This window comes from Lacerta agilis, chromosome 10, assembly GCF_009819535.1.
Source record: "Lacerta agilis isolate rLacAgi1 chromosome 10, rLacAgi1.pri, whole genome shotgun sequence".
In the NCBI taxonomy this organism is placed as follows: Eukaryota; Metazoa; Chordata; class Lepidosauria; order Squamata; family Lacertidae; genus Lacerta; species Lacerta agilis.
In genome coordinates, this window is record NC_046321.1 from 62,000,117 (window position 1) to 62,014,988 (window position 14,872).

At 41.8% G+C, this 14,872-nt stretch overlaps 1 protein-coding gene across 1 annotated transcript in view; it reads left to right on the forward strand.

Moving 5' to 3' along the window:
* Positions 1–14,872, forward strand: part of CELSR1 (cadherin EGF LAG seven-pass G-type receptor 1) — a 153,577-nt gene that overhangs the window by 107,957 nt on the left and 30,748 nt on the right. Inside the window, exons 8-21 of the mRNA XM_033163528.1 lie at positions 146–271; positions 2,048–2,214; positions 2,689–2,874; positions 3,843–3,956; positions 4,419–4,593; positions 5,912–6,053; positions 6,438–6,558; positions 7,373–7,556; positions 8,197–8,298; positions 10,027–10,121; positions 10,899–11,108; positions 11,685–11,868; positions 12,581–12,724; positions 13,648–13,849. Coding sequence (XP_033019419.1) covers positions 146–271; positions 2,048–2,214; positions 2,689–2,874; positions 3,843–3,956; positions 4,419–4,593; positions 5,912–6,053; positions 6,438–6,558; positions 7,373–7,556; positions 8,197–8,298; positions 10,027–10,121; positions 10,899–11,108; positions 11,685–11,868; positions 12,581–12,724; positions 13,648–13,849 — 2,152 coding nt within the window. The remainder of the gene's footprint in view (positions 1–145; positions 272–2,047; positions 2,215–2,688; positions 2,875–3,842; positions 3,957–4,418; positions 4,594–5,911; positions 6,054–6,437; positions 6,559–7,372; positions 7,557–8,196; positions 8,299–10,026; positions 10,122–10,898; positions 11,109–11,684; positions 11,869–12,580; positions 12,725–13,647; positions 13,850–14,872) is intronic.

The following is a 14,872-nucleotide window of genomic DNA, read 5'->3' on the forward strand; positions in this document are numbered from 1 at the left end:
AGCCCCCCCCCTCCCCCAGATTACTGTGTATAGTTGCAGCCATTCAGAAAGCTAACGATGAGATTAACCATAGCTTGTTGTTAGCATGGGGGTCGGTAGAATGCTAAACAAGTGGAGGGCTAAACCAATTCTTTTGGAATGCCAGGCTGTTTAGCTCAGAAGAATTACTGCACCACCAACTGGTGTCAGAATGGAGGCACCTGTGTGAACAAATGGAATACCTACACCTGCGAGTGTCCCCTGCAGTATGGAGGAAAGAACTGTGAGCAAGGTGAGCAATTCGTCCTTTTTCCTTTTAACATGTAAAGCATCCCATAATATATGAACAAATATGAATTGCTACAGGGCAGCTTCTGGGCCCCCAGCCTTGTATTTTGGCCCACTAGGTGCTTTCATAGATTCATAGCATCCATGACAGGTGGCCAGCCAACCTCTGCTTAAAAACCTCCAGGGAAGGAGAGTCCACAAATGCATTAAATAGGGTGGATATTGTGTGTGGTTCTGTTATTGTGTCCTAGTATAAGCAAAACTGTGTACAACATCCACACCTTTTTTTCAAACTTAGGAAAAAAGATCTAGAGCTTTGTTGCAATAACATACATTTTTTTAAAAACACCATTAAACCACAGGTTTCCTCCTGTAAAACTAATGAATTCAAAAATACATTTTGATGGTGTGTTAATATCTAATCATGATTTGAATCAGAACCTATTTGACTCATGTTAAGTAGCAGATTATTAGTCCCCTTTTGCATTACGTTCCCATAAAATGCACTTGGAACAGACGTAGCTCTGTACTCCCGTGTAAACTGATTTTCCTGCCCCCCCCCCCAAAAAAAACCTTCTTAGAAAAACATTAGATTCATTTTATTGTCAGGAGGCCCCAGATCAATTACTTATTTCCCGTAACGTATCTGTGGGGAGAAATATGCATAAGGGGAAATAAGTAATGTCAATAAAAGGGAACTCTTAGCAATTTATGACCAAGGTGAAGCAAACACTGGAAGTTTGCAGGGGGATGATGGCTGCTGAATGCTAAATACATTGGAGAACCACATGTATTTATAAGAGGGCTATCAAATATATAGGCCCTGGGATGTTCATGACACACCAACCATGTATTTTAGTCTACCAGGTCTTTCATTTTAAAAAAACAACCCCTTTTTTGCGGCTCACCTGGGGCCATGAAAATGAAGTTTATTCAACATCTGGTAAGCCTTGATAATAAGATGGTATGTCTACTACAGCCTAGAGAGTAGAGCTTGACAGGCCCATACTCATGTTGAAAATCTGAACCATAAAATTCAAGCTGGGTTTAGTTACCTTGTGTTTATAAAGTTGATATTAGAAATGATGCCCTTTTTTTACACATATAGCTGAGAGCAGCATGCCTATTATGCAGTGAATGAATCTATTCTGCAGGAAGCTTGCTGTAGGGTTTGTTGCTTCAGACTGGCGAAAGCTTTTAAACATTTATGTGGATTTAAGGACGATATACAGATCAGCTGCTCAGAAAGGGTTGCAGTCTATCTACTGCCATACAAGCGTCTGCTGTATCTGCTCTTTCTTAGTTGATATTAATTTCCACTCGTAGTTGATGCAGTGTGTTTCTCCAAACTGAGGGAAGTGTTGGCTATACATTTAAAGCTCCATAATAGACCACTGGTTTCTGGGAAGCCATAATTCAACATGTGAAGACCATTAGTTAACTATCGTTAAAGTGTAGACACTTGATTCTTTGCCAGAGCTGAACCACTTGAGTACTGCAACTTGCTCTTAATTTACTCAACAATGCCCACCTGGATTTGTGTGCTTCCAGGCAAATATCCACTAGCAAGTGTATCCACACCCCACTTTCCATGGAAGAGATGTCCTGATCACAGTCTCAGCCAGCCACACTTAGGAGTGCCCTGCTTTGATTTATGCCAGTGCAACTGAGAATGTCATGAAAAATAATTATGTGGTGTGTGTGTACCCCCCCACTCCATTTCAAAACTTTCAATGAAAATTCTGCCTTTGTTTTCTTTTCTTTTTATCCAATGTTACAGCAATGCCTTTCCCTCAACGTTTCACCGGAGAAAGCATCATCATCTGGAGTGATCTTGATATCACTATTTCTGTGCCATGGTACATTGGTCTCATGTTTAGAACGCGCAAGGTTAATGGCATGTTGATGCAAGCAAATGCAGGGGTATCGTCCAAGATCAACATTCAGGTAGATTGGTTCAACACAGCACCAAACTTAAATATGTATACTTAATCATAAAGCACAGTCCAATACATGTTTGCTCAGAAGCAACTCCAACAGCGTCTAGTGAGGCTTATTCCCTAGTATGTTTACTCCAGATAGCAGTTTATGTTCATAAGTCTAGAACAAATAGGTAGGAGAAATTAAATGTTACAGCACTAATCCCTGAATCAATCCATTTGCCATAAACAGATGTTTATGATAGAAAATAACAGATTGCATTCAAATGGAAGGCAGGCTATTGATACAAATATTTTTCAGTATATATATATTTAAGAACAAATAATAGGATAGTCTGGAATGTTTGGTTTGCTGCAGACTTTACAGCCCAAGTGAACGTGCCAACTATGCAGACTGCAGGTATTGTTACTAGTACATGACAAGGGATTGAAATAGAACCTGTTTTTTCCAGCAATGAACCGAAGTTAATGTTTTCAACAGATACTGAAGAAATACGTGGTATTTGAAGTCTACGATGGACTGAACCAAGTGGCTAGTTTGCGGATGACTCAGTCCCGAATCAGTGATGGCGAGTGGCATCATGTGCTAATAGAACTGAAGAGTGCAAAAGATGGCAAAGACATCAAGTACCTGGCTGTTGTATCCTTGGATTATGGGATGTATCAGGTGAGGTGGCATCAGTAACCTTTCCGCGTAAACATGAGACCAGAATGAGCAACTGTGAGTAATACAATATGGCGGTATAACTATGAACTATACCAAGGCCAAGTTGTTCTACCTTACGTCTATAATGGATTCAAGAACCTGTTTTTCCATCATTACCCCCCTTCCTTGCCCCACTTCTCATTCCCCATGTCTTTCTCCTCACCTCCAACCTCACAAAGCCTATGATAGCAATGTCTCACACCAAATGTAACTCGTCTGCAGATAGGACTGCATAAACTGAAAACAGAGATGTTATATGTACAGTCGTACCTTGGATCCCGAATGCCTTGCGAGTCAAACGTTTTGGCTTCCAAACGCTCCAAACCCGGAAGTGAGTGTTCCAGTTTGCGAATGTCCTTTGGAACCCAAACGTCGGACGTGGCTTATGCAGCTTCCTGCAGCCAATTGGAAGCCGCACCTTGGTTTCTGAACGTTTTGGAAGTTGAACGGACTTCCGGAACAGATTCCGTTTGACTTCCGAGGTACCACCTTAACTTTGTTATCCATGAAAACCTTTCAATAAAAACAATTTTCAAAAGAACCTGTATTCCTCCAATCGTGCATGAAGGATAACATGGTCTCTGTAGTTATAATAAGCCAGATTTTGCAACTTTTCCAAAACCCACATATCACACATTGGAGCCCATAAGAAAATTTTAGCGCCAAATGATTCTTATCCCTTCCTGGCTGCAGAACACACACACACACAGAGAGAGAGAGAGAGAGAGAGAGAGAAAACTGACTGAACTGGCTGTCCTGTAGTTGAATTGAAAGAGAAAAGGCATTTTACCTCTTGGAAATGCAGAACATGAACAGCTTCCATTACCTCTTTAAGTTTATTGTTGATTACATCCCCTATATCAGTGAAATATTGTAACCAAGAATGTATAAAGAAGTGGCAATCTCCTTTCCTATGTTCTTCATTTCAGAGCACTGTACAGATTGGAAATCAGCTGCCTGGACTGAAAATGAAAAGCATTATTGTAGGAGGCGTCTCCGGAGATCAAGTCTCTGTTCAGCAAGGCTTCTATGGTTGTCTCCAGGTGAAAGCTGAAATAAGTAACGATGGGATGTTACTCATGAGAAGCATTCTCATCTCCTCTGGGAATGGGCCGATTTGGGCTAGAGGGCAGAAAGGGGTGGTATTCATTTGTTTTTCTGCATCTCTTTTAAACACTGAACACTTAGTTGACTTAATTATGAGGACAATGGGCATAACTCCCATTTAAATTAATGAGACTTTAAGCACATAACTGTGTCCCCAGATCCGTTTGATTTTAATTAAGCATATTGTGTCAGGGTGGCATCCAGTGGTTTGTTGGTTTTGATAGCTTTTAACACCAGCTTTTAAGAAGTATGGTTTCCGGTTCATTAGCTCTCCATGACTGATCTGGAATTTCTTGGGGGGGGGGAGGCATACTGTTCTGCCATTTTAACACTACATGTTAATGCTTGGGCACTAGTTGGATGTTACCATTGTTTATGTTCCTTCGCTCCTTTTTCAGGGAGTGAGAATGGGGGAAACATCCACAAATGTAGCTACTTTGAACATGAAGCAGGCAATCAAGATTAATGTCAAGGAAGGCTGTGAAGTGGACAATCCCTGTGATTCTAACCCTTGTCCCCAGCACAGCTATTGTAGTGATGACTGGGACAGCTATTCATGTGTCTGTGATCCAGGTAATAATGGCTTCAAACACCCTATTCATAATAATGAGAGCCTGGGGGGGATTATAGAATTCTGTGGTTATGAAAGTTCTTAAAGAACTTGGCAACAGTTGCAGAAATTCATGCTCATAATCACGTAAAAATCAAGAATAGCAAGCACCCATCATAGTTGTGGATGGTACCCTGTGGTTCTCCATTATCCTCGTCAACTCACTTTGAATGCCTTCTCTTAGAGGAGAAAGGCATCCTCCCCAGAATGCAAATTCTTGTGCAACATCATTTTTTAAAAGCTGCATTTTAAAGGACCTGTTACATGTCCATTTGTTTTAGTTTGCAGAATTTTAAAAGGTTTCTCCTTGCTGCAGAACTGGATTTTCAGGAGAAAAATGAAAATTTGACACGAGCTTGAAAATAATCAGAGAGTTAAATATATGATGGAAAAGCAAAACAGAATTTGATTTGTTTAGAATACAAAAAATGGTTTCAGTTTTCAAAATGTTTTAATATCCTTCCTTTCTTTATGCAAGCCAGTTTCTTTCAAACTGGGTTTGACTTTGAAGTTCAAACTACATAACTGAATCTGAGCCAAGGTGTGCTTACTTCAGAAATAAGGCTGAAATCCACACCATTTTTGCATTGGGCTAGGTGGGACATTAGACTAGGCAGAGGTGTTCCTCTGTCCTCAAGCTGCAGAATGATGTTGAGTTAATGCACGTTTACTTCAGAGGTAAGACTGCAACCCAAACTCCCTTGCACTGGGGTGTGTATGTGTTGAATTGGGCAAAAGGGTTCCTCTGCCCAACCCTATACGGCGGTACCTCAGGTTACATACGCTTCAGGTTACATATGCTTCAGGTTACAGACTCTGCTAACCTAGAAATAATGCTTCAGGTTAAGAACTTTGCTTCAGGATAAGAACAGAAATTGTGCTCTGGCGGTGCAGTGGCAGCGGGAGGTCCCACTAGCTAAAGTGGTGCTTCAGGTTAAGAACAGTTTCAGGTTAAGAACGGACCTCCGGAACGAATTAAGATCTTAACCCGAGGTACCACTGTATTTTTAATTAATGCCTTAAGCAGAAAAGGGGAAAAAATGTGTGCGTGTGTGTAGGCGGAAATTGCTCCTAAATATGATCCCAACTTTTTAGAAAAGTATAACCTTTCAGTGCTGTTAACAGCAATCTCTCTAGACGGTGTATTGCAGAAGGAGATAAATTTCCTGATAACCAAAGAGGTGCTATTAGCTCACAAGAATAAAATAGATTGCTTTCCTGAGATGCACAGGTCATAAATTACAAAGCAGTTGCTATATGTCTATAACCTTGTCTCCTCAGGGTACTTTGGGACAGAATGTGTTGATGTGTGCAGCCTGAACCCATGTGAGCATGTCTCTACCTGTGTCCATAAGCCAAGCTCTTCTCATGGATACACCTGTGAATGTGGGCAAAGCTATTATGGCCAATATTGTGAAAGCAAGTAAGCAAATGACACTGGCTAATTCTTAGCCTTCCTTTCCTACTCTGTCCCCCTCCCCCAAATCCCTTGTATTCATGTAAAGAAATGAGGAGGAGCTACCTTATGCTCAGTCCAATCAATGGTCTGCCTTATTCAAAACAGAATTTTCCTTTATTCTTTTTATCATGTAGAAAAGGTGCATATTTGTAACAAATTCAACCTCAAGTGCTATATAACGAGTGCCGCCATCATTTTTATTCAATAATATATATTTTTTTCACCCACCTTCCCTCCTGTTTTCTATAACTCGGCAAACTATGCCTCAGTGGTTTCAGTAGAAGAGATCTTTTAGTTTTTTGTAGCTCCAAAGCTGAACATTAAATACATTTTTCACCTTCTTTGTAGAATTGATTTGCCCTGTCCTAGAGGTTGGTGGGGAAATCCCATTTGCGGGCCATGTAACTGTGAGATCAGTAAGGGATTTGATCCTGACTGCAATAAGACTAATGGAATATGCCGGTGTAAGGTAAGCAAAGGATTGCTCACTTCATGTGGAACTAAAGTTCAAGCTAAAGTATAACAAATAAGTGCAATTCAAAATGAAGCGGTTGTGTTGATGTTATCTATCATTATTTCTGTGAGCCTTCTATACTGCTTTCCACGAAACTGGCTTCAATAGCTACATTTCAAGAAGGAAAAGAAGAAAAACATTTAGCCAACCTGAGAATTGGCCAAATGAACTTGTACAGAGTTATATTTCTGTTTGGGCTGGCTGTGACAAGCTGCAGACACCTACTTTCAGTCAGCAATAAACTTAGCCCCTTCTGCACATTATTAATTAAGAGTATGCAGAATAAGCTTTGAAGAATTTCTCCAGTAGGGTCTCTTACAGGCTCTGTTGCATATACACGCACACACATGCTTGAACTAGTCACAGCTTCTTGCCACGTGTATATAATTTGTTGAAATAAAAACATGTAGTTACTTCAGAAATGTTCACTTCAAACACGTTTCTGCCTCCGATACACACATAAAAAGGGAATATTTCATTTAAAAGGGCTTAAACATGCAGAGTACTTGACAGCCCTTGTTTTGTCCAAAGCTGTTAAGTAGTCATTCAGAAACTGTGGTTCAGAAGTGCCATCTCTGTATTTTGAAACCAACCTTCTCAGGTCCAAATTGTTTGGCAAGTTTTCCCCTCTCAGCTTTAAGCATCCTTTTACTGAGTATGAATGTTCCTTAACCTGAGATCATCTTTAAATTACATTGAAGTGTGAATTCTACCTACTGCTCGTATCCTTGATTTGCAAGCACCTCTCAAAACCTCTCTCTTTTTCCAGGCAAACCATTACAGACCACAGAACAGTGACCACTGTTACCCATGTGACTGTTTCCCTTCTGGTTCCCACACTCGCACCTGTGACCTAGAAACAGGGCAGTGTCCCTGTAAGCCAGGAGTAATCGGGCGACAGTGCAATCGCTGTGATAATCCCTTTGCTGAAGTTACTGTTCATGGCTGTGAAGGTACCTATACATACTTCAGCACCAGACAATTTTAGACTTAATTTTAACCCTGACTCTTAAAATCCATTTTCACCTTTGTATCTTTTTGTTGTTTTGATTTGTTTCACCTGCATTTTAATTCTTGCTATGTTTTCCTCTTATGTAAAGCACCTTATCATTATTATTTTTTAATTGAAGGGCAATAGAAATATTTCTGTAATAAATAAAATAAATTATGGAATTTCAGAGAAAAGAGAATACTGGCAGTGGGCAAATTTAATGTAAACAGAATATTCCAAATAGCTGTGACTAACTGCCTTTCCAACGCAGGCTTTTTCTGCAGAACAAATTGCCTGCTGCTTTGTTCAGATCTCCTTCTACATCTCTTGTAGAAACTTCTTAGATGAGCTTACTAGTTTAAGCATGTACAAACCTTCTAGCATCTTATGAGAAGCTGCTTTATCCTTTGCTTCTATTGAAACCGAAAACTGACGATTGACATGTTTTATGAATACCCTCTCCTCCTACTTTCAGAGTCCAGAATAGAACTAAGAATGTCTAAATGTTTGTCCTCAGCAAAGCAGAATCCCTTCTGTTATAACTTAAGTGCTATTATATTATCAGAAAAAGAAATGTTTTCTTTCCCTTCCACCTCACATAGTGGTTTACAATGGATGCCCCAAAGCATTTGAAGCTGGCATATGGTGGCCACAGACCAAATTTGGGCTGCCTGCTGCAGTGCCCTGTCCCAAGGGATCAACAGGTAAGTACTACCGCTAACGCGTCAAAAGAGTTATCATAGCATCAGGGGGTGGGGGAGTGAGATTCTAAAATGTTGTCTTACACACAGAGAGTAATGTATTATTAGAGACCAAAGACAAGAAACCGCATAGCATAGACAGAAAGTTTAATCAACATTAAACTATTAAGAATACATTTAAAAAGTAGCATAATGGGAGGCAGAATGTTAAAAATTTTGAAATGGTTGTTATGTGGGAAAAGAAAAAACCTTGTACTGAAAATATAGCCGATATGTTCTCTTTCATTCTGCAATATCATTGCATGTTTTCCATTGTGATGCGTATGTAATTTAAATGGTAAATAATGGGCAGACAAACCCCTGGTCACTGATAGAGAATTATGCCTTAGAACACCTGTAATATTTTTAACAGCTCCTAAGTTTTTATTCTAGACACAATAGTCCTAACCCTTGATCTGTGCTGCTGGTAGGAGTTGGATTCAGTGGAAGATTCATTCCACCAGGTTCTGTTGGTGGAGTTTCCACCAGCAGAGGCCAGTCCTAGGCCCCCAAAACAGGGTGTTTGGACACAGGGCAGGCCTGGCTGTGGATCTGCTAGATCCAGAGCTGGCCCTGCCCCAAGTGCTGTGTTGATTTGGAGTTGGCACAGAAAAATAGGTGGGGAAAGTGGCACTGCCCCGCATTCTGGCGGGGCTGTAGATGTGGCATGAAATCTGCCCCTCTGTGCCCCTGCCCACTCTACCTTCTAAGTTACAATAAATACTTTTCTTTAAGATAACCCAAAGCTATACATTTGTAATTTTCTCATCAATTACCATATTTTATAAGACGCACTTCTCCTCTCCTAAAATGGAAGGGGGAAAGTCTGTGGGTCTTATGGAGCGAAGGCAGTGGCGGCGGGACCAGCACCCAAAAGGGCTCCTTTTGGGCCGCTGGCCCCATCTCTGCCGCCACCGCCCGCCTGCTGAACGTGGTGGGGGGCGGGGGGCATGACCAGCGGCCCAAAAGGAGTGCTTCTGGGCCGCTGGTCACACCGCTGATGCCGCTGACACCGCTCTCACTGAACGCGGCAAGAGGTGGGGGGCAAGGGGCAGGACCAGCAGTGCGGAAGGAGCCCTTCTGGGCCGCTGGTTCCGCCGCTGACGCCGCCCACCATCACCCCTGCGTTTGGTGGGAGGCGGGGGCGGTGTCAGCGGTGTGACCAGCGGCCTGGAAGGGCTCCTTCCAGGCTGCTGGTTCCGCCCCCCACCGCGTTCAGCGAGAGGTGGGGGCGGCAACAGGCAGCGTCAGCGGCTCTCCCCATGGCTTTAAAGCCAGATGCTAGGTCTGTCCCTTCTCCCCAGCTATCTTTAAATCAAGCAGGGGGAGAACCGCTAGCGCTGCACACAGCGTCAGGGCGGCTCTTTCCCTGGCTTTAAAGCCAGCTGGGGAGAAGGGGAGGACGCTATGGTGTCCTCCCCTTCTCCCCAGCTGGCTTTAAAGCCAACGGCAAAGGAGCGGGGGAGGAAGGCGGAACGTTCTCCCCTGCGCCCCTTTGCTGCTGCAGCTGAGGAACATGCAGCCCAAAAGCTGCTTTCTCCTCCGCCGCAGCTGCCACTGCCACCAGTTTTGAGTTAGAATCTTTTTTCTCTTGTTTTCCTCCTTTAAAAACAAGGAGCGCCTTATGGTCTGAAAAATACGGTAAATGTGGCATATGGCATGTCTCTGTCACAAACTCCTTTTCTTTTTAAGGAAATGCTGTCCGTCACTGTAACAGCGAAAAAGGCTGGCTCCCTCCCGAACTTTTCAACTGTACTACCCTTGCCTTTGTGGATCTGAAAATCATGGTAAGTACAGGGTGCTTTGAAAGAACCGAATGTCTGCTGACTCGTGCATCATGTTGTAGTCATAGTTGCCCTTTAACATCACTGGAAAAGTTGCTGTGACATTAAATCATTGCCGTGTAACTGCTATGCCCACAGGGTGAGAACTGTTCATACCTACATGAGATTACAGGTATGTCACAAAGAGAAAAAAAACCCAATTCCTTACCTATGACTGTTACTCTCTTTCTGAGCATTCATGTGTCCTGCCCACTGCTACTGCTGTAGAAACTGTTAACACTCTTATTCAAACTGGAGCCGAGCAGGAAGTGTCTTTTCTCTGCCACACAGAATATGCTCAGAGCATTAATTATGTAAACTGGGAAGGAACAGTAGTATTTCCTCTGGTGGTGTTTAAGCTTTTGATTGTTGGGTTGTGTATGTGCAGATTCTGTATCTGAGATTGTGCAGAGGCCACCAAGAGCTGGTTCACACGGTCTTTCAGTGTTTAGGCAGTCAGTACACATGGTGGAACACAGGAATAAGTGTTGGGCTCATAAGTATCCTCTTACATGTATACAGATGTGCGCACACAAACACACACCTATACCTGATCACGACAGCCTGCATGTGCTGTGAGTGGAGTGTGTTTCAGTATGCCCAAGTGCAGGAGTCAGTTTCTCACTGAGCTGCATGTAGATCTACACACTTGGGGAATCAGCATCCCATTAAGCCCTTTGACATGGAAGAGAGGTGGAGTTTGCTTGCTAAATTGGATCCCTTGTTGTTTTGGGTCTTCAGAATGAAAAGCTTATCCGTAACGAGACCAACATGGACGGCGATAAGTCAGTTCACATAGCCAAAGTGCTCCAGAATGCCACCAACCACACAGGCTCCTTCTATGGGAATGACATTCGGACCGCCTACCAGATGATGCTCAGGGTGCTGCAGTATGAAAGCGAGCAGCAGGGGTTTGATCTAGCTGCAACGAGGGATGTGGATTTCAATGAGGTAAGAAATGCTGAACTGGTACTGAGAAAACTTGGACTGCGCCACTTTAGCTCCAGAAATAGCGCAGATGCGTTCCATACCCCACAGTCCTACCCACGTCCTGCAGGGAGACATCACAAAGCTGGCTGCGGAAACTGCACAGCATACGGTGATCCTTTAAGTGTTTCTAAAGAGTGAGATTTTGCTAAGGCTTTGAGTAGGATGTACTGAATGCATGCATCGTCTAGTCCCCAAAATAACTGCCGTGCGGAAAAGTCACAGAACAGACTAATCTCTTGTGAATGCATTTCACTTGAAAACAAATGCAGATAGCTATTTCCCTATTTTATAGAGCCTGGGATTTTGTTGTTTTTCTACTGTTGCTTTTATAAATCTCGGATCATGTGAAATACTTAAAATAAAGCAGCCTCTGTACCTCCCCCCCCCCAAAAAAAATCTTTAAGCAAGACTACAGCAGGACATGTCTGCATTGTTTCATTTGCATGTTTACCTGTAGCAACAATATTAGTTATTGGGGGGGGGCAGGAAGTATTGTTCTTTCATTTTGTGTGTAGCATTTCCCCCTTTCTTTCCTAGAACATAATAAAAGCAGGTAGTGCTCTACTGGACCCTCGTACCAAAGAGCACTGGGAACACATCCAGAGGACAGAGGGGGGCGCAGCACACTTGCTGAGACACTATGAGGAATATTTCAGTAACGTAGCCAAGAACATGAAAAAAACCTACATGAAACCTTTCATAACTGTTACCACAAACATGAGTAAGTAGCTGTCGATCTTGATCAGATATGACTTTCTAATGCTTCAGGCCTAGGCCTGCAATGTTTATTTGATTCGTTGGCTAGATCAATTAATTTTTAAAAGCCTTTGGGTCTGGGGAGGTCAGGAGAACCCCCAGAACAATGTGAGTGGGAGATTGTTCCATCAGGCAAACAGAAATGCTTGCACTGGCAGAGCAGTCTCCTTGAAGGCAACACTGTATTGGGAATTTTTTAAAATGTCTAATGTCTTACAATTTTTTATGTGCTGTAAGCCGCCCAGAGTGGCTGGGGAAACCCAGCCAGATGGCTGGGGTATAAATAATAAAATTATTATTATTATTATTATTATTATTATTATTATTATTATTATTATTATTATTATTTTATTTTCTCCCATTGAATTCAGTGGGTTGTATTCAACTAAGTTCTACTTACAGTAGAGCCAGTGAAATAAATGTATATTAACTCGTGGATTTACTCTGAGTAGGACTAGCATAGAATAAGGCACTGCAGCCTTAGTCATTTATCTTAATGCCAAGGCTTATATTATTAAGATTGTGTGAATGATGTACAATAATAGATCCAGATTTCTTCTCAACATCCATGTAGTTTACACAGCTAATAAAGCCTCACGTTTACTAAAACACCACTGGATGTTTGACTTGTATGTGGCAGAAATATGTATTACGGCAAGCTCTTTTTATCTGTTTAGTTATTGCTGTTGACATCTTTGAAAAGTCTAATTTTACGGGCGCTAAAGTACCACAGTTTGATGCGATTAAAGAAGATTATCCTAGAGATTTGGAATCGTCTGTTTTGTTTCCTGATACTTTGTTCAGAGCTTCCGATAGAAAAGGTAGGATGCTTATTCTACAGGCATTTGGAAACCTGTAATGTGAATTCTCAGATCAGCTATGAGACAAAGGCAGTTGGAGCCAGTTATTATTATTATTATTATTATTATTATTATTATTATTATTATTATTAAATTTGTATACAGCCCTTCATCCAATGATCTCAGGACAGTCTACAAGGAAAAAAATGCAGCCTTTTAAATGTGTCTGTGGGAAGGAGGGGGGTTGTTTTGCTGTTTTGTTTTACTTACTTTTATGTTTTTATCCTGTATTTTACTTTGTGAACTGCCTTGAGATCTTACGATGAAGGACAGTATATAAATCAAATAAATAATAATAAATAAGTAACACAAAACTCAACACACATAATAAAAACAAGAACAAAACAAAACAACACCTCACAACAAAAATCCCCCCCAGGGAGAGGCCCAGTGAAGTAAACAGGATCTAAGCTAGCCAACGGATCTACTTCAAACATGACTGTGTCTGGATACAACCCAATATGGATACAATATGGATACAACCCAATGTGTCTGGATACAACCCAATATGGATACAATATGGATACAACCCAATGTGTCTGGATACAACCCAATATGGGGTTGGAGAATGGGTAATGTTCACTCAACAAACAGAAGAAGCAGTTTCCCCCTGCCTGTCCATTAACTGAGTAACGCCATGTCCATTTGTACCAACTCATCCCAGGTTAGGCTCAGCATAAGGCCATTTACTTGATATGAAAAACTGAAGAGGAAAAAAACAACTCCAGAAATGTTTTGTTTTTATGTAAATTACAATATTCATAAGGCAGAAATAAATGGGTCCTTTTAAAATCACTTCATATTTAGCAAGCTCAGAATTAGGTCTTTAAAGCATAACCCCGGCATTGGATGATAGTAAAATTTGGCATTGGTTTTATCTTCAGCCATTCCTACGATGAAGCCTTCAAACCTTAGATTGCCTTCTAAAATAGAAGACGAGTTTTTGAAGAACAAAAATGTGCTTGCAAAAAGAAAACGTCGGCATCCAGAGGACACGACACAGCATGCGGTTGCTATCGTGATTGTATATCGAACCCTAGGGCAGTTTCTGCCTGAGAGCTATGATCCTGACCGAAGGAGCCTGAGGTAAAACTGAGCTTCATTCATTTGCTTTGGGTAGCATTTGTCTATTGTATTCTGGAATGGGAAGGTCTTGCTACCTGAGACCAATCATGTGTTGCGATTTAAATACTAGATGTCTTCAAAACTTACAGGTTGTAGCCAACAAAATTAATTCTCAGAAATTAATTTCCCACTGAAATTAATAGACTTAAGTTAGTCCTGGCCATTATTTTAGGGGGTTTACTCTGATTGGGACCAATATTGACCCCAACTCTATTCATCCACAAGGCTGCCTCTGTTGTTCTAAATTATAATCTAATCTATGTTAAAAAGGATATCATTTTGGTAAGAAGCGTTAGATTTCTTAGGGTAGGTTCACACATGCTTGTACATCACCTGATTTCTAATGACTCATTGTCTCGCAGTAGAATATATGACCTGACTCCCTTTAAAAGTATTGTGTTTCAGGTTATGTCTGGCTATTGTTCTATCTGCGGTTTCTGATTTATGATGGCTCAGTAACATGCATGAGCTATCACTTGATTCTTGCAGTCATCACGTGATAAGCATACACAGCGGGTGGCACTGTGGTCTAAAGCACTGAGCCTCTTGGGCTTGCCGATCAGAATCCCCACTACGGGGTGAGCTCCCATTGCTCTGTCCCAGCTCCTGCCAACCTAGCAGTTGACAGTGCAAGTAGATAAATAGGTACTGCTATGGCAGGAAGTTAAGTGGCGTTTCTGTGCACTCTGGTTTCCATCACGGTGTCCCGTTGCAGCAGAAGCGGTTTAGTCATGCTGGTCACATGACCCAGAAAGCTGTCTGTGGACTAACGCCAGATCACTCAGCCTGAAAGCGAGATGAGCACCACAACCCCATAGTCGCCTTTGACTGGACTTAACCGTCCAGGGCTCCTTTACCCTTTACCTTTACACATTTGAACTACCCCTTCAGACTTTTTTTCTGACATCACACCGATCTAATTTCAGTGGAAAGCTCTCATCTATGGCAGGGGTCAGCAAACTTTTTCAGCAGGGGGCCGGTCCA